The sequence below is a fragment of the Apostichopus japonicus genome, chromosome 17 (assembly GCF_037975245.1).
Source record: "Apostichopus japonicus isolate 1M-3 chromosome 17, ASM3797524v1, whole genome shotgun sequence".
Taxonomy (NCBI): Eukaryota; Metazoa; Echinodermata; class Holothuroidea; order Aspidochirotida; family Stichopodidae; genus Apostichopus; species Apostichopus japonicus.
Window position 1 is genome coordinate 30,788,060 of NC_092577.1, and position 19,783 is coordinate 30,807,842.

The following is a 19,783-nucleotide window of genomic DNA, read 5'->3' on the forward strand; positions in this document are numbered from 1 at the left end:
TTCCTAATACTTTTATTTTTTCATTCATTACCTTTTTTTTTTAAGATTGTCACCATTCACACATCATGTTCGACCTCATTGCATCTCCTGTGGATCATTGCTTTTGTAGGTAATTCTACGTAACGCCCCACAATACCCGTCAGCCCCACTTTTCAAGGTTTTAAGCCCATTATTTGTTCAGAATTTGAATAATAAATTCATTTCAAACATACCCATAATGTTGCACAAAATTTCATCTATGGACAACCAATATAGAAAAAAAAACCTCAACCCCTAACAGACCGGTCAAAATTGAACGAGTAGAGGGAAGTATGATGAAGAATGTTGGTCAAGGAATTTTCGAAAATTCAGACACAGTTAAATTATTGGTGTACAAATATTAAAACCTCTTATAACGGCTTCTATAAAACTTCGATATCATAGAAAATACCAAAAAAATATGCTTGAGGGGGAGGGGCGGTCTCCACCTTTCGCCCCCCTCCCTTGGCTACGCACCGGTGGTTAGAAATCTTGTAGGAAACAGGCCAAATGGAAACCCAGTGAACCCATATCGATGTGGATCATATATATTATTGTACGTACTTATTTCATTACGGATGCGGTCCGTCTAGCTATTCATTTCGAAAAAAAGGAAAAGCTACTTTCGGTCATATATAGTAACAAATTGTGACACGGTTAGACAGGCGCCTTGCGAGGAATTTGCCAAGGGAGGGGCAAAGCTTGTACCCAGACTTTCTAAGCGTAGCGCCACCATAAGTTGGCGCGAAGCGCAAAAGAAAATTTTGGCCGAAAATGCCTCCCAGATCGATGGAAATGGCACTTCCCAGGCCTTGTAAGTTGCATCTAAGCACTTTCTATTTTGAAATTACTAGCGATATCATAAAAAAATACAAAACATATGCTTAAAAAAAACTATGCCACCAAATATTGGGGGGGATATTAGATACTATATCCCCCCACCTAAAATATTGGGGGGGACATGTCCCCCCGTCCCCCCCATGATCGCCGCCCATGCACACCACCATGCTAGATCGTCCCGATTCTCTTAACTGTATGTATGTATTAGACTTATACAGTGGTAACCAGACACACAGGCATACACTGTTAAAAAAAATTCTGTTAAAAAACAGAATTTCTCTGGCAGCAGAGTTTCCAGAAAATGTCTGTTATTTCCAACTGCAGATAATCTATGTAAAATAAACAGTCTAAAACTGTTATTTATACAGTTTATATCTTTCATTATTACAGTTTTTGTCCGTTAACTTACTGTACGACGACCGTTATTTTACACCATATTCCATGTAAAATAAACAGTCTGAAACTGTTATTTATACAGTTTTTTCCCCCATTATAACAGACTCTATTCGTAAAATTACTGTACGACGACCGTTATTTTACACCATATTCTATGTAAAATAAACAGTCTGAAACTGTTATTTATACAGTTTTCCCCCCAATTATAACAGTTTCTGTCCGTAAAATTACTGTATGTCAACCGTTATTTTATACCATATTCTATGTAAAATAAACAGTCTAAAAATGTTATTATACAGTTTTTCTTTGCATTATAAAAGTTTTTATCCGTAAAATTACTATATGACGGCCGTTATTTTACACTACATTCTATGTAATAATAAACAGTCTGAAACCGTTATTTACAGTTTTTTCTTGCAATATGTAATTTTCTCTGTAAAATAACTGTATTGTGACTTTTAATTTACTGTATCTTTTAGGTAAAGTCTAGTCTTCAATGTTATCTATAGTTTTTTTCCTTGCAATAAATGGGTCTTTGTCTGTAAAATTGGCTGTCAGATGGAATTACTATTATCAGTGAGATTATAAAATAAAAAACAACTTATTGTTCTCTAAAACTTTTATTTACAACTTCAAAACTTGTTGAAACATATTTTTGAACGTCAAAACCTTAAAAGTAATATATAAGACTGAACATCAGAAGGCAATCTCTTATTGATGACTGGGAATTTGCTGGGTGCCCCAGCCTTTCTTTTGGAAAAGGTTTTGTTATACATTCATTGTTTGGAAATATACTGATAAGTCTGTACGTGGCCATATTTGTCTCTTCGGCCACTTCAGGAAATCCTGGATCAGCCACTGAAAGTTTTCACAATTAACTGATCATAAAACACTAAGCTTTGACACCTGCTAGTTCCTCGCCCTTTCTATTGCTCTACAACAAAGTTCTTTTCCCTCTTATTTACAGATGCACTTGAAGTATGCAAAGGTCACTGTATTATGTGACCACAGAAACTTAGGTGTCTTCACTATTCTTCACTTAACTTTATTACAACTATGTTCATTTCATGTATTTTTAAATGTTCTAGCATTATTAAATATATCGCTTATATAACGTATTCACTTTAATGGGCATATCAATGTTCACAGAAAATTAATACCTTTAACTGTGGTAACTCCTCTATCGCTGATAAGGATTGTATACTTTTTCTAATTTTCGTGACCTTCTTTATCCCTTTAAGTTCAAAGTGGAAGTTAAAGACAAGGATATGTTACAATACGTAAGAATAAAGATTAACTAATCTGTTAACCAAAGATATTGTAAATCATCTGATCAAAAGATATATAAACAATGATTTGACCTTTGTACCTGTAAATGATTAAAAAAGTTGTCCTTATATGCCTGTGCTTCTGCTGTTGAGTGGAAGGAGCAGTTTTATGAAAAGATTTCATGTCAACATTTAGCAGAGAGATTTTATATTTTGACAACAAAATATAGTTTAGATATCAAGCTTATAGCATTAACAAAATGAACAGAATAACTTGACATCTGAAACTATTATGAATTCAAAACTTTTCTAACATTTGTGAACCTGCTTGGAAGAGTTTCAGAGTTTATGGAGTTATTGGAAAGGTGTCATGATAGCACCAAATAATAGTCTTTAACAATTTTGTCAACAAGTAAAACTTTGTAAATATCCACCAACAAAGTTAAACACAATAGGTTGAACTCTGTATAAATGTTTAACTGTTCATTTGTAAATGAGACTTCTCTGTAGCTGGAGAGTCTATGGTTCCAGTTAAGGAGGCTCAAGAGGCTCGCTAACATTTTCTCAACTAGGAACACTTTAAATCAACCAAGTGACCTAGATTTATAATCCAAAGTTACCAAATTGTCAGATTAATGTGACCAATCACAGGAAGTGCCTGAAAAGCATTTAGACTGTCCAATCCGACTCAAATTCCTTCAGGTTTCCAACCAAAGCCAAAATTTTTGGGTTGACAGGATAGCTCTTCTTGGATTTGGGGGTCTTTCTTCCCTTTTCTGGATTCAATCCAACAAAGCAGCTGCAAAGAGGAGCAAAATTAGAACTGTGAAGTCATAAAGTTCAAATAAGTTTGCAATTATTAAACCATTTAACAATTAATTTTCCTTGGTCTCAAATTTTACACTACAGTATGTCATACATGATAGTAAGATGTGACACAACTCAGTTTCCAATTGTATGTGTGCTCACTGGTGTTGATAGAAGCAATTGAGCTGGATACCTGTCTGAATTTACAAGCCTTTGGAATTCAACAGTATTCTAGGAAATCATGATCTGAAAAGAAGACCTAACATGCCATTCAACTATTAACACTAACTTTCCATTGGTGAAAATAATGTAAAGGTCATCAATGTTTACAAAAGGTTACCAAAGCTGCTGTTATTCTTGGACCACAACAAATAGTACAAAATAAGTAAATCAGCTGTAACTGAGAACAGAGTATGATTTCTTTCAATGATCTGCCTAAGAGTAGAGTTAACTGCAAGTTGTTGATTTTTTTTCTTTATTGGTACCTTTATGATCGGCTGATCTTTTGAAGGTGACTAATAATATGCATACACTCTTACATTCCATGTCAAGGGAATGTCCACACAAAATAACAATGGTTAACTATTACTTGGGTACTTTCAGCCTACTCACCGCTGGATAAACTCCATTAAAGTTGCACCTTTAGATGGATACTCAATGTTTAAGATGAAAAACATTGCAAACAGCATGGTCATTGCACTTTCAAAAGTTTGAATGTGGTCATTAACAATAACCATATCTACTGCCAACATAAACTTTCTTCCAGTGTACATGTTTGGACCTGCAAAAAATAAATATCAATTAGAACTATTAAGAGAATGTCCAGTTAAAGTTAATGCCACTGCTATGACTACCACTGCTTTACAGTTGCAGCGTGAATATACTCCAACTCGCGTGCACTAATGGGTCATTATTTTTTATTCAATATTATTTTGACCGGTATTCAAGGTTTGTTTCGGATGCACGTGGTATTTCGATATATTCGTTGATGGCAGATTTCAATATTGTCAGTGTGGATATGAAAGAAAAAACAGTTTATCTGATATATCGATTTACTGAGGCACCCTCAGCAACACAAAAATGACATTGAAAATGTTGCAATGGTCAACCAAAATGTTTTTACCACATATGAAGTCAAAAATGGGCGATAGTTCTTGAGTTTCATGTTACATGCTGAGCATCAAATGCACACATACATGCTGAATTGATGCAGTAACAGAGTTTTCCCAGTTAAATCTCAGATGGACTCATGACTTTGTCTTCCACAGGTGATAGTGCACTATGGGGTGTCATTGACACACTTGCCATCATATAACTTCCTAGGTTTCTCTAATCAAAGATTCCCAAATTTTGACCCCTGTTGATTCAAGTGACCACACCTACATACCACATGAGATCTGTCCAAGATTCCCTTCTTGAGATATCATGTTTACAAAGTATTCAGTTTCACCTCTGTTGACCCCAAATGATCTTTGACCTTTGCCAAAAACAATAGGCTTCTTTTACTCTATCGGGTACACCCACATGCCAACTATGAGATCTGTCTAAGCTTCCTTTCATGACAAATTGTGTTTACAAGGTAGGCATCACTAAAATACATACACACGCGTACATACTCACCATCACAAATTTCAAACGTTACAACTATCATCCAAACCAAAAAGTGAAAAAGAGCAGTGTATATGTACTGGAGGAAATGCATCTTAGAGCAAAATCCTCCAAATGCTTCTCACCTTGAATAATGATGCATGGGGATGTTGACTTCAGATCCTTAGTGATATTCTGCACAGTACTGGTTTCCTGAACAAAATGTAAATGTAGGAACAATAAAATTGTTTGGAATACTTATCTTATTATATAGTGGGACAAAACATTCAAGATGCCATCTGGGAAAACAGGAGTTTCTTCCAAAGCATGACATAAAACAATGAAACTGAGGGACAATATGTATCCCTGAAATCAAAATGATGGCAATGGGGAAGATCTTAATTAACTGATGGCATATGATGTACTGAACTTTGGACTTCAGAGTCCCAATACACAACAATTACAGCTGACCTACAAACAGTGAACATCGCAGAAGAAAATCGTTATAAAGTCAATCAACTTGACCAATACATCTACATAACTGTAAGTTTAAGAACGACAAACCAGAGCAAAACACAAAAACATAGACAAAAAGTGCTATTCTGAGACTGTTCACAAGCTTAATGATTTATAAAGGTAGCTACTTCTTACCTTTGCAAGGTAGAAAAGATCGTCCCATTTATCTCCAAGGTGATTGCAGAGGAGGAGAATAAGTCCTGGAACATCAGGGGAATGATCACCACTTTCCTTCTTAGCACTCTCCACATCAGCTATTATATTTTGCACCTCCTTCTTCTTCTTTGCTGACACTTGCAGAAACTTCTGAATTCGTGGACTTTTATCTATAAAAGCTGTAGTGAGAACTGATTTCAGTTTGATGCCCACTAAATCTTCAAAATGTCCCATCATCCCAACCTCCTCAAACAAGAAAGGATATTCATCAAGGAGAGCACGTACAGGAACTTGCTGACTGTTTATCTTGGCACGGATGGTTGGAAATACAGTTTTCATGAGGAAAACAACCTCATTGTCATCCCATATGTTAAGTTCATGCATCACCTTTAAGTCATCTATCTTTTTTCTCTGCGTGTCTCGATCCTCCCCTTCAGGTAGGTCCTCTGGTTGCCAGTTTTTGCAGCCATATGAGGTGCTGAGTTTTCGCTTCTTTGTTAGTGCTTCATTCTGTTCACCCTCTACAAACAGGGGGTAACCAACATTTAGGTGAAATTTGCCTCTATTGATATTGCTCATACGGTTTTCCAACTGTGTAAGAAGGGATGCATATCCACTACCAACAACAAGTCCTTCAATGTCATTTTTAAAGGGTTCTGGAAACTCACAAACGATCTTCTGTGCAATAATAGAAAGGTGCTTTCGTCCTGGACTTGACTCAACTTTCATTATGTCATTGCATAATATTCTGATCATTTCACGCCGATCTTTGGGAGTGGGTCTCTGTTTCTTCTGGAGTGATTTTGTAAGGCTTTTAGGCATTTTATCCCAATCAACTTTAAATGACTCTGCCCAATCTGCAATTACAGCTGCTGGACTTGATCCTGCTGAACTGGGCACCCAGCTGCATCCTGGTGAACTGGCCACAGAGTCGGGTTCAGATGATTGTGAAGATTCTGATCCAAGCAACTTTTCTTTAAGAATGAAAATATGTCACATCAATCAAAGTAGATGATATGAATGCATAAACAACCTTGATAAATTATTTCCTGATAACAGACATTTATTGCATTAAGGTACTAGTTTTTTGGACGCTCACAGAACATCAGCATTTACACAACAAACAGGGGCAGCTCTCAAGCTCGCAATCTATCGAATCAAGCATATCTTCAATTGGCAACAGGGGCATTCTCTGACACGTCTGTTTAGGTTGCTGTGGCCGAGTAGATAAAGGCGGTGGCATTTGAAGCAATGAGGCTTAGCAATCGGGAGGTTCAGGGTTCCATTCCCGGCCGGGTCATAGTAAGGTGGGTTTTTCAACCAAGAGCAATCTACGGTTTTCCCATCTGAAATGACTTTCTAAATTGAAAAGATTCCAAATTTGAGTTAAACTGTTGAATTGGAAGCCACCCGACATGTAAGTTGTAATTCATAAGCCCTTGCCATATGGACCTTGTGCATAAGCATCGGACAAGGCGTGCTTCATAGTTTGTTAAGTTGTCAAGGTGTATTCTTATACTGTATGGAAAGCAAGCCATTGCCACAGTTCTCTGCATCTTTCAATCAGTATAGCCAAAGTGTGAAATTATTGGGGCAATTTTTGTTGATTATTGGATACAAGTGTTTTTGGGGCAAAGTAACACTCATACATATCAAATTGTTGCGTCAATGGCATTATTTGGTCACTGCAGACGTTTGCGTAGTGCCCGCTTATTTGGACCCCAAAGTGGGGGCCAAGTATGATCCCAGAGTTGAGGTACCCCATACTACCCCATAGTGACTGTTTTTCAAGGTGACCTTTAGCCTTGTCATACTCTCATATGAACTTCAACATACTCTACAAACAACATAGAACGTAGGTTCTATGTTTAATTTGAATTAAAAAGAAGGGTTACCTATTTTCTTGATGATAAATATTTTAGTTTGGGTATGTGGTGTATCATTTCATTAGTTTGACCTGGTGTTTTCTGTGTGTTCTATTTGCTCACTACTTGAAAACTACTTAAAAAAATTCAAATCTAATGTATAATACTAATAATTAACCAGAAAATTTTCTTTAGAGAATTACAAAAATGCTAATGATGTACTATGAGACCAGTTTCCTTATTCAATTTGTGGTACCAGCACCTGTCTTAGACAATAAGAGAAACTTCTGTGTATCACATGTACTTACTATTTAGACATTTTTCCATCTCCTCTTGTAACTTACTTCTTAACCTCCTCTTTCACCTCTCCATTCCTCAATAAAAGGAGGATAATCATATTTAGAAAGTGCAATTATATTTCTGCTTACCTGCCTTGTTTGCCCATGCTAGTAACAGCTTTCTCCTCTGTATTGGCTTCAGTACACTGGAAAGGTCATCATCAGTGATCAGCTTGAGATCGCACACACTTTCCACACCAGCAGCCAGGAGCTGTTCAACTACTTTGTCCACCATTTCAAGTTGCAGTGAAGGAAGATGCTGCATTATGGATGAAGCAACATCTTCAAGACAAATTGTATCATCTGATTGTTCTGATACGCTCATTTTAACAAGAGAACCTCAGACCTGAGTAATGGAAGTGAAGGTTTTAGTTCCTTCTCAATTCAGAATAATTCATATGCCACATTTGCTTACTATAAGTTTCTTTGTAAGGCCCATTATATACTCCTAGTTGTTCCATAATTGAGCTTGCACTCAAACATAGTTCTTTAAATGGAAGGCACTTTACATGTAAACACAAAGCCTTAATTAGATATTAATTGATAATTATTTCATAACTTTACAACAGTTTTTCTGCAGTAATATCAACAAATGCATAAGCTATTTAACAAGTACTTGTATGTAATGCTTCAAGTTCATTAGCATGGTTCTAAGAGAAGATGATACATTGCACCATCTTAAGTCACTGAAAATACGCCCCAGTTGTACAGCATTTGCCACTTACAGGCCTATAAAAGCACTGCAGCTAATGGCTTATGCTTTAGTGAAATCAAAAGCCTTCCTCTCACAAAATATGCCGACAATGGAAAATAATCAGCAAGCTTAGAAATCTGCACACAAGACACTATATTCAAAGGCTGCAAACAGTAAACTCCAGTGGTGTGATTGAATGATCCACTGTGCATCTTTACGACAAGGTACACAATAGTTTGGCTTTCAACAACTGCAAACAAAATGCAACCCAATTTAAGACTTGAAAAGCATGTATCAGAACACTGACATATTACAAAGAAACCCTTCTGGTAAGAAGTGCCAAACATCTGAACTCTGTCACTGATAACAGAATCATCAAACTTTCCATTTGCTGCCTGCAAAGCATGCTTTATTTCAGGCATGAAACATTCTATGTTGAGGGATGTGGCATTTTCAATAACCAATCTATCAGGATATATTTTCCCTGAGCTGTTATAAGCTTGAAAGTACTGGTGTTGATTTGCTAAAGACTGTGTAACATTGATGAAATTTTGTGCAGATCTGGCACAACGTTTGAAATAGGAGTGCTTACTTTCGAAGCGTAGAGTCCACACTCTCATTAATGGTCCAAACTTAATAATTAAATCTGGATAGTGGCTCAGGAAATGATGTTTTGGTCTGAGGGGAGTATCAGCAAAGAGTCGTTTTCTCTCAGTCAAGTATTCCTCCATTATCACCCTTAAATATGCAAGTTGCTCATGTGAAATCTTTGGAGAACACACATACTCAACAACTTCTCGTAAAAGAAGAAAGAGTCTCCATACAAGGTCAATATGATCTTTAACATATGCACTCAAAATAATTGGAAGAAGTCTCAAAAGGTTCCAGTTTTCAATGGCTTGACCACCTAAGCGGTTACCTGATAAATTTACAAATGCAGGTTTATTGTTTGCATCGCGTCCTTGAAATTTAAACTGTACCAACATTATATTCAAATCTGCATATGTGAACCAATGTTTTTGTTTAATCCAGTATTGAATAAACATGGCTACATCGTAATCAACAACTCCTTCAAACAAGTCGTGCCCCAGGCATGGTGGCAAACCAGGTGCACACACATGAAAATACCTCAAAGAATTAAAACATGAATTAAATTTAATTCCTTGATGATGATTTTCTTCATGATCTTCAAGGTGTGCAATGCAAGAATCATACTCCTCCTTGGTTCTAGGCTTCCCAACAGCATATGGTGCGTTACATTTGAAGTCATGTGAAGTTATTAAACAGTAGCGGCACATGTTAGTTCCTGAAAAACTCTCAATGAAACCCCCAATACAATGGGAACCTAAATTATCCCCTAATATACAAGACAGTGCACCTTTCCAGACCACCCCGTCATTTGTTTCTATTCCAACTTCCTCTAATGTTTTCAAATCATTTATCACTCTCTCAAAAACCTTCTGCTGCCCAAAGACCTTAAAATCAACTTCTTTACACAAAAACACAAGCTGCATTGCATCAACAACAGATCTGTACTCAGGCTGGATGTTTCCAAGTGTAAAGTACATTGCTAGTATTTTGTGTTTTTTTCTTGCCGACCCAAGTGGGTTTACAATTTCAAATGAGTCTTGATAGAGAATGATGGATAAAGATCTTTCACAACTTTGAAACAAACTATTTTTTTTAAAAACTGTACCATCCACTATGTCAGTAAGAACAGATGAGTCTTCACTTTGATGCCTACTTTGACATTGTCGCAACACAAAGTCATCTGAAAGGAGCAATTGAATGCTCTCCTTGATTGGAATGTAATGATAGTAATGCATTTTTTGTGCTGAATCTCTCCCTAGTGATATTGCAATTGGAGCAACAAACTTGAATGCTGATTTATAGTACTCTTTTCTACAGTGCTGCCTTCTGAGTTTTCCTTTACAACTATCAATAGCAATCCATGCATCTATCTCATTCATATAATCGGCTACACATTTGATACGTTCTTCTGCTAAACCCTCATCTCTCAATTTTTGAGTAATTTTCAAAACCTGATCTTGTTGACATAAACTGTGAATAGTTTGAAGCTCCTCAACAATCATTTGAATTGTTTGTGATGGAACAAGTTGTTTTGCCTGAAGTTTCAGAAGAAACAAGGCAAAATTTTGTTGAAACTGAAGCCTAGACTGACCTGTTTCTTGCGCCCTACCTTGGCAATTGTTACTGTTTTCGAAATCACAGCTTATGTCATTTTCACTGACAAATCTATCAGTCTCTGTAGACACATCAAAGCAGTTAGTGTCTAGAGGTATATCTTGATCCAAAGAGCAATGATCACGAGTAGAAAGTTTGTATTTATCCAAAATGTTTACAGCTCCCCAGTTTCTGTGACAACGTGACAAATGTGCTGTAAATGAACTGGTTTTTGAAAAATCTCTTTTGCACTTCTTATATGGACAAGATACAATTTGTCCTTTTCTTATATGTGCTTTTAAGTGTGCCAAATATGAGGACAGATCTGTGAGTTCTTTTTAACAGATTTCATATGTACAAATCAATGACAGGTTAACTGACTGAAGATTTGCTGCAACTGCTGTTTGCTTTTGAAGATGGCGGTGATACCTAGTCACATGAATCTTCATTGCAGCAAAAGTTGATAGGGTATAGCCACAATTAACAAAACAACATGGAAATCTCACTCGAGGTATATTCCTATGGGAACTCACATGATCAACATAGCTACGGATAGTAGCTGTTAGTGTATTGCATATTTTACAGGTGTACATTTTGAAAGACACATGAATTATGCCTTTTCAAATTCAGTCATGTTCTAAGAGGCTAATCAACCTTTGCTAATCTAAAGACTGCATATTACATGCCACATGAGAGCCAATATCATCCATGTATGTAGGCTATCAGCACCAATTAACTTACAAGTTACAATGTACCCACCCTTATATTAACCTAAACAACATTAAGCAAGGCTAAGCTTCACACGCACATATCAAAATGCACGGTAGGGCGACGATAGGTGGTCTAATACAGCGCCAGTGTTACTATAGTGATAGTCTAACTCTTAATTATCGTTCGTCTAGTCTACGTTATAGGCACTGGGCCCTACGGTTATAACTAAAATATAAACTAACTTTTTGTTATGACCAGACTTTCAAAGTTGTTTTGTTGATTATAATAACGCAAATGTGGCATATGGTTCAAATAAATTTACCACTCACGTCTGACGAAGTACTCAATGAAGTCTTGTTCTGGTGTGGAAATATGCGTAGCCTACTGGACAGCAACGGCAGTTGTTTTCCTCTCGTGTCGACGTACTTTGAAGCGCTGTAGTATTGTATTGTGCAATCTATACACTTCATACGTACGTTAATGCGAGATGCGATCAATCATAATGTACAGAACAGCGCAGCATGTACTGGACGTTCCATCGCGCGCCAACTTGGGTCATGTGACTGCATGCTGGACTGTAGCCAAGTTTTCCGGGAAAGCCAACGGCAGCCGCCCAGAATGTATCAAAAGAATTCCCGCCTGTGCGCGAGACGTCATAGCTGTTACAGACACGTTGACGCCAATCATCGCGCTAGACCGGCTGGGTCGAATGGGAGAAGGGGTTGAGGGGGGGGGGGTGGTGGTTCAGATGAATGAAATGACATTTGCTGAACTAGACATATTTAACAACATTTTGATACGTTCGGTGACCTATTTAGCTATAAATAGCTGCATGTGTGACCGTACATTGAGCACACGGAATTGTCATCGGTTCATGTTGTACTGACAATACAAGTTAACATTAAAACAATGAATTAGACTACATCTTGAAGGCTGGGCATTGTATTCTTGGCAGCTCACATCAGTAATTGTTTTGATAGGATTTCGGAAGTTGTATACTCCTTAAACAAACGGTAAACCAATTGGAACAGTACCATCTATGTCGTTTTCATTAGTTAACACGTTAGGCATTTACAAGTAATTCGTTACTAAAACTCTTGAAATGGTTAGATTTCACATATTTGACCTACAGACCCTTCAAGGTTATCTTTCACATTGTTTTCGTTCGCTGGACAATTAAGGGTCATTGATGAGCCTCACGGGGGTGGGGGTTGTTTTCTCAAATGTAACACTAAGGCAGAAAACGACTGTAGGGACAAAGTTAACTGCCATGGTAATTGTGGGTTGGATCATGGAGCTATCGGTAATAGCTTCATGGTTGGATTTCATTCTTTTCTTTGCCAAACGGTAATGTTACTGCACGATGGATTTTGTTGTATACCATTGTATATTGGTAACGTGTTTCCACCTTCAAGAATATTTCCGTATAACGCTCTTCAAATTCCAATTTTACATGCATTAGATTGCAAAACAAACTTATTCTGTAAAGTACATGACATGCACACATAACGTCTGTAAAAATCACAGAATTTTACATGTAAATATAAAAAAATGACATATTCTGGAAAATTTTACAGGATTATCCTGTAAATTTTCATTGGAGGGAAAAATACTACAATTTTTTGTAAACCACTTGCTGTAACATAAAACGTCTGTAAAAATCACAGAATTTTACATGTAAATATTAAAAACTGACATATTCTGCAAAATTTTACAGGATTATCCTGTAAATTTTCTTTGGAGGGAAAAATACTACAATTTTGTGTAAACCACTTGCTGTACAGAAAACGTCTGTTAAAATAACAGACGTTTACATGTAAATATAGAAAACCGGCTTTTTCTGTAAAAATCGACAGGAATTTACTGTAAATTTACAATTTTTTTTAACAGTGTACTTTTGTGTGTATCACCATTGAATATTCATTGAGTTGAACAATATCCGAATCATCTTAACGTTTCCTGCTTAATTCGCATAAACTTGAGACAGCCATTTGTACGGTTCTTTTTCGGATTTGTTAAAACCGTGTTATATCAAAACTTCTCAGAGAAAAAACTTAGACCGACTTAAGCAATTAAAATGTCTTCAGCCCTTACCGAGTCTTCCGAAGATGATGAATGAGTTGGTATGTCCCCAAATAATCCATAACATACTTATTACCCGGATACCATTGAGGGCGTCAAGGCTTCCAGGAATTTTCTTACAGCTCATGATTTTGGCGCCATTGTTCACACAAGAAAGAGATGTCAAGATTTCTCCAAACGTTTTTGCCACTTGACAAGACAAGTGAAAGAAAGAAAAAGAAACGACTAATCAAGATCCAAATTATCGTAAACCAAATAGATCGTATCCAGTTGTATAAGAGAATTTTGTTCTTATTATTTGTTGCCATGTCGACCACTACATCAAAGCAATGAAGCAGTAGAGCAATTTGGATATTTTAGATTTGTTGTTTGCATTTTGATTAGCAATTATTATGAAAATTTTCAGAATTAAGACATGAATGATTTACTAAACTTTAACGTTCCTTACCTTAACAGATTAACTTTAGAATTTTTCATATTTTGACCACTTATAATTCTGCTCAAATAATGTTCAGTTAGCTCATTAAAAGATTACTAACAACTGCTGATAGACAGATTGATACGACTTTGTATCTTCGATGTACTTTTAAAAGTTTCAGAACTTTACTTGCCAAACCATGGAAATATCACATGTACCAAAATAGAACTTCCTGCTCCCCTAAACGTGCATCTTATTATTGTCTGCAACGTCTGTTATTTTAGCATGGATACATTCTCGGACATTAGGTTATAAGAAGTGATGTTGATGCAATATAGCCTACGGACAACTAACTTTTCTGTCTCGGAAGTTGGCTTTGAGAAGCAAACGTGTCGCTGTTGACAGTCCCTTCTTGTTCTGCTTTAGCGCCCTCTTCTTCTACACCTTCGACATTGCTTTGTGCAGCGCCCTCAACTTTAAGGCTCTCGACTTCATCTGCATTATGCTCTTCTTCGACCTGGTGTAATTTCGTGTGGTGTCCTTTGTTCTCAATTTTAGGTCGTCTATATACAACGTCATAAATGGTACCAGCTAACACGCATGCGCCAAACAGGCACAGCAAAAACCTGTCGCAATTAAAACGAATCACTTTTATAAATATCACTGATGTTTGCTATTTTTTGTTTCTAACTACGGCAAAAATGATCGTATGAGACGTTGCATTTATGACCAAACTACCACTATACTTAAAGGACTAAAGACGAATGAGAAATAACTTCGGGGAAGGGTGTCGATAAGGGGTGTGGGGTTTACAAGAATGTGTATGTTGAAAGAGCATTTAACTATGTAATTATTATGCGGGCGATGATAAAGTGAAGAGTTCAAAATGCAAAGTAAAACTAATGGGGTGTCTATAGGTTATCCGACCGTTATTTAACTCCACTCCGATCCCCCTTCCTCCACCATACCGCGCTATACACGTTATGTTTGCCATATCTTTAGTCTGGAAGATCTAACTTATTAACGGGATTTGTCGGGATGTTTGTCACCTAAAATTTCATGTTTACCTGTTCTTATGTCACAATCTTCCCACGCATAACAACCACTATAGTATAATTCTGTATGTTTGCACAGAAATGTAAACCATATAGCATGGATGGTATTATATACACATAGCAACAGCAACTTAACGACCAGATGAACACATTGACTTACGATTAACATAATTTGATGGAATGTTGGAGTAGTAAGTATACCTATCCTGAACATTGAGGTGTTATGGCATACTTTCCTGGTTTAAAGCGATACCTCTACAGCTTGCGAGTCACTTCGCCCAACAACCATTTCGCCCAACTGCCATTTCGCCCAACCAGCCTGGTCATTTCGCCCAACCGCGTTGGTCATTTCGCCCAACCAGCATGGTCAGTTCGCCCAACCGTGTTGGTCATTTCGCCCAACCGTGTTGGTCATTTCGCCCAACCGTGTTGGTCATTTCGCCCAACCGTGTTGGTCATTTCGCCCAACCTTATTTTTACTAATATTCAGTCAGAATAATATTACTTTTTCTATTCCACCAGTTCAATTTGATTTATTTTGGGTTAGGTTACTTCGTAATAGGTAAATAAAAAAGTGAGGTCCGCTCGATGTCGATCGGAGTCTGAGTAGTTATTTCGGGTATAATGGGAGGATTACACTACTTTAGGCGTTTACGCATACAATGGAAGTTATATTATTATACAAACACAGGGGAATCGGTCTTCATAAAAACCTATCAAACCTAACCCCTAAAACACTGATCCATCCTGCTGACTAACAATTCCCGAACGTTTCCTTATTAAATTGAAAAAAAAAATATAAAACCCGTCCGTAATATTGAATTACTATATTTAATCAATGTAACCACTTTATCAATGTAACCACATATGTATTCACATATGTAATCAATTTAACCACGACTTCAAGTTTCCGTAATACTCGGTTCGTATCCCGTAACGTTAGCAATTCCCGAACATTTACTATATCAAACCTATCAAACCTAACCCCTAAAACACTGATCCATCCTCAAGATTCCTTAATATTCGGTTCGTATCCTGTAACGTTAAAAATTCCCGAACGTTTCTTTACTAAAGTTATACAAAGTAAAGGACTTCAAGTTTCCTTAATATTCCTTAATATATGAACGTTTACTATCAAACCTAACCCCTAACACACTGATCAATCCTCAAGTTTCCTTAATATTCGGTTCGTATCCTGTAACGTTAACAATTCCCGAACGTTTCCTTTTGAAATATCATATTTAATCAAGGTTGGGCGAAATGACCAGGCTGGTTGGGCGAAATGACCAGGCTGGTTGGGCGAAATGACCAGGCTGGTTGGGCGAAATGACCAGGCTGGTTGGGCGAAATGACCAGGCTGGTTGGGCGAAATGACCAGGCTGGTTGGGCGAAATGGTAAGGTTGGGCGAAATGGCAGTTGGGCGAAATGGTTGTTGGGCGAAGTGTCCTGCTTCCCCTCTACACGTGGCCAGTACTGTTAGAGTTCTTTCGAATCGGAGGGGTGGGGGGAGGGAGGGAGGAGGTGGAAGGAGAAGGAGACAAACTCTGTACCCTTATCTCCTCCCCAAATGCTCTTCCGCGTGACCACGATGGTGTTAGCCAACAGTGAGGCTTTTTCACACGGAATGTTTGGCACACGTTCACATATATACTCACACTACAAAGATAGCGTCACCGGTCCATGGTACATCTGTAATGCAGGTGTAGTAAACGCCTTGCTCAATCCCAACCATCGACAATACTGTAAACAAAATATATATTGCGTTTTCAATTTCATGTCTCTTTTAGAGCTCTTGTGTTTGAACAATTTCTTTTGTATTTTTATGCATGTGGCTGAATAAATCATCTATCTACCTATCTATCTATCTATCTATCTATCTATCTATCTATCTATCTATCTATCTATCTATCTATCTATCTATCTATCTATCTATCTATCTATCTATCTATCTATCTATCTATCTATCTATCTATCTATCTATCTATCTATCTATCTATCTATCTATCTATCTATCTATCTATCTATCTATCTATCTATCTATCTATCTATCTATCTATCTATCTATCTATCTATCTATCTATCTATCTATCTATCTATCTATCTATCTATCTATCTATCTATCTATCTATCTATCTATCTATCTATCTATCTATCTATCTATCTATCTATCTATCTATCTATCTATCTATCTATCTATCTATCTATCTATCTATCTATCTATCTATCTATCTATCTATCTATCTATCTATCTATCTATCTATCTATCTATCTATCTATCTATCTATCTATCTATCTATCTATCTATCTATCTATCTATCTATCTATCTATCTATCTATCTATCTATCTATCTATCTATCTATCTATCTATCTATCTATCTATCTATCTATCTATCTATCTATCTATCTATCTATCTATCTATCTATCTATCTATCTATCTATCTATCTATCTATCTATCTATCTATCTATCTATCTATCTATCTATCTATCTATCTATCTATCTATCTATCTATCTATCTATCTATCTATCTATCTATCTATCTATCTATCTATCTATCTATCTATCTATCTATCTATCTATCTATCTATCTATCTATCTATCTATCTATCTATCTATCTATCTATCTATCTATCTATCTATCTATCTATCTATCTATCTATCTATCTATCTATCTATCTATCTATCTATCTATCTATCTATCTATCTATCTATCTATCTATCTATCTAAACATTGACTCACGGACGGACAGACAGCAACATGTCCAGACGTATGTGCAGAAGTTCAACCCCTTTATACGCCCACTTCTCTCCCTTACGACCCCTTTATACGCCCACTTCTCTCCCTTACGAAAAGACACGTGAGGGTCAAACACCTTGAATCCCCAGTTACACCAAGTTTATATAAATATATATGAACATAATAGAATAGATGACCTATGTTTATCTGTAGGCCACTTGTGTGCCAAAGATAAAAAGCATTCTCTTAACGTTGTATGTTGTGTTGCGGAATCTGTCACACTGTGACCGTTTCAAGCTCGACTGATACATGAGAGATATAAATGCATGAAAAGACAATATCTGACCTTAGTAAGTCCAAAATCGGACCAGGAATGATAAAAGTTGCTAAATAATACATTCCATTTAAATTGTCAGAAACAAGTTTGGTAAATTTCCAAGAATTCTGATGTGGGGGGGGGGGGGAGGGTGGGGTCACGACAACTTTAGGCGAAGCACCAAGAACCTAAAGGAGGTGCACAATAACTTGCGAACTATCTTGTGTACTTATGATAGTGGCACAGATTGGGGAGGGGTGGTGGAGGGGGGGGGGGGGGCACCGTAGCACGGAGGGATGCGTCCCCATGTGCCTATAGCCTTGCGAAGGGCCTGTCTTTATCACTTGAAAAGATGAAGATACGTACGTGTGTTTGTGATGATGTATAGATCCACGTTACTACACGAGGAGGGAGTACAAACACCAAGTGAGAGCGAATACTGTTAAAGACAGAAATAAAATTGGTAAAGGATCTTTAAATTATGATTAATTATATTTACCGGAACTAATGGGTATTTTTTTTTGGGGGGGGGGGTTGAAAATCTTAAAGGAAGCTTGGCCTTAAACAACTCTCACATGAAAATCCGTTTACGTTAAATGTTGCTGTTTCAAAGTGAATATTTGAAATCATGGAGATCCATGCTTAAATATAGTAAATATATTCTACGAGATATCTGTCGATCTTTAGTGAGGCTCAACCTTCAGTGTATCTATCATGCTTAGGGAACGTTCCTTTAATTAAAGGGTTACATGTTCAATGTTTTCCGCTTTCATTGAATAGTTAGTATTGTTTTCGAGTATTTAACATTATTCATTGCCACTGACGGGATTGGCCTTAACTACAAATATACGTGACATATGAAAGTCCGTGCTCAGTAGATCTATAGGTTAAATTAAAAAAATAAAATGTTTTGAATGCTTTGAAACTAACTTGTTTTCGAGGTATTGGATACTCTTTTGTGTGGCTTAGTCTTAATTGCAAACAGCTACAATAGTATAATAAAGAGCTATTTTACGAACCGGAGGGAGATTATTCGTGCTGTAAAACAATCCAGTATAGCTTTAAGCTTATTGGTTAGATTTTAATCTAAAAAGTCAACTTTTTGCCTCTTTGCCGCTTCTAACAATTAACCGCATAAAAGATCCTGTAGAATATATTTTTCAGTTGAAGGGAGGGTGTGGGCGATAAATAGGCCAACTGCCCCCTATATAGTCTCAGCAACGGATACGGTCAGTTATTCATATAAACACGAGAAGGAAACGAGACCAGCTAGAGTTGGATTACAACAATCCCAACGATAATACTTTTACTGGTCAGTAATTCATTATTGCTTAGTTGACATGGATTGAACACTACAGCTTTCAAGCTCCCGAGTATGGAACGCCGAAAGTGCAATGTATTATGTTACTTACTTTTATGTTGTCTGCCGTTTTATGTTGTTTTCTCATTTGATGCCGTTGTCTCCGTTGAAGAAGACAACAACATTAAATGAGATAGCAACATCAAAAGAGACAACAACATGAAAACAGACAGCATAGAAGTAAACAACATAATACCTTGCCCTTTCGGCGTTCCATAACCGTGTATCGTTTGAAAACAATCACCGTTGAATATACGTCGTTACTTTTGGTAATATATATATATATATATATATATATATATATATATACATATATATATATATATATATATATATATACATATATATATATATATATATATATATATATATATATATATATATATATATATATATATATATATATATATATATATATTGGCAACGTGGTCCC

At 36.6% G+C, this 19,783-nt stretch overlaps 2 protein-coding genes across 4 annotated transcripts in view; both read right to left on the minus strand.

The window, feature by feature from the left end:
* LOC139984706 (nose resistant to fluoxetine protein 6-like) overlaps positions 1-19,783 on the minus strand; it is a 42,156-nt gene that overhangs the window by 20,253 nt on the left and 2,120 nt on the right. Inside the window, exons 3-6 of the mRNA XM_071998720.1 lie at positions 18,357-18,429; positions 16,592-16,676; positions 14,235-14,506; positions 13,475-13,651 (exon numbers count right to left, since the gene is read on the minus strand). Coding sequence (XP_071854821.1) covers positions 13,475-13,651; positions 14,235-14,506; positions 16,592-16,676; positions 18,357-18,429 — 607 coding nt within the window. The remainder of the gene's footprint in view (positions 1-13,474; positions 13,652-14,234; positions 14,507-16,591; positions 16,677-18,356; positions 18,430-19,783) is intronic.
* LOC139984707 (uncharacterized) lies at positions 1,092-12,870 on the minus strand. Of its 3 annotated transcripts, none has more exons than XM_071998722.1 (6): positions 11,710-12,870; positions 7,882-8,050; positions 5,568-6,562; positions 5,063-5,129; positions 3,942-4,110; positions 1,092-3,321 (listed from the first exon to the last, which is right to left on the minus strand). In XM_071998722.1, exons 1-6 carry the CDS (start codon positions 11,848-11,850, stop codon positions 3,192-3,194), a joined length of 1,671 nt encoding a protein of 556 aa, XP_071854823.1. In that variant the 5' UTR covers positions 11,851-12,870; the 3' UTR covers positions 1,092-3,191. The 3 variants fall into 3 exon arrangements, with proteins under 3 accessions (XP_071854823.1, XP_071854824.1, XP_071854825.1); XM_071998723.1 differs by having other exon boundaries at positions 7,882-8,137; positions 11,710-11,826; XM_071998724.1 differs by lacking the exon at positions 11,710-12,870 and having other exon boundaries at positions 7,886-8,027.

Coding starts and splice junctions, on each gene's coding strand:
- LOC139984707 (XM_071998722.1), bottom strand. CDS start 11,850: ATGAAGTGTATAGATTGCACAATACAATACTACAGCGCTTCAAAGTAC. Junction 6,563..7,881: donor AGCATGGGCAAACAAGGCAG/GTAAGCAGAAAT, acceptor TCATTCTTAAAG/AAAAGTTGCTTGGATCAGAA. Junction 3,322..3,941: donor TTAATGGAGTTTATCCAGCG/GTGAGTAGGCTG, acceptor TCCTCTTTGCAG/CTGCTTTGTTGGATTGAATC.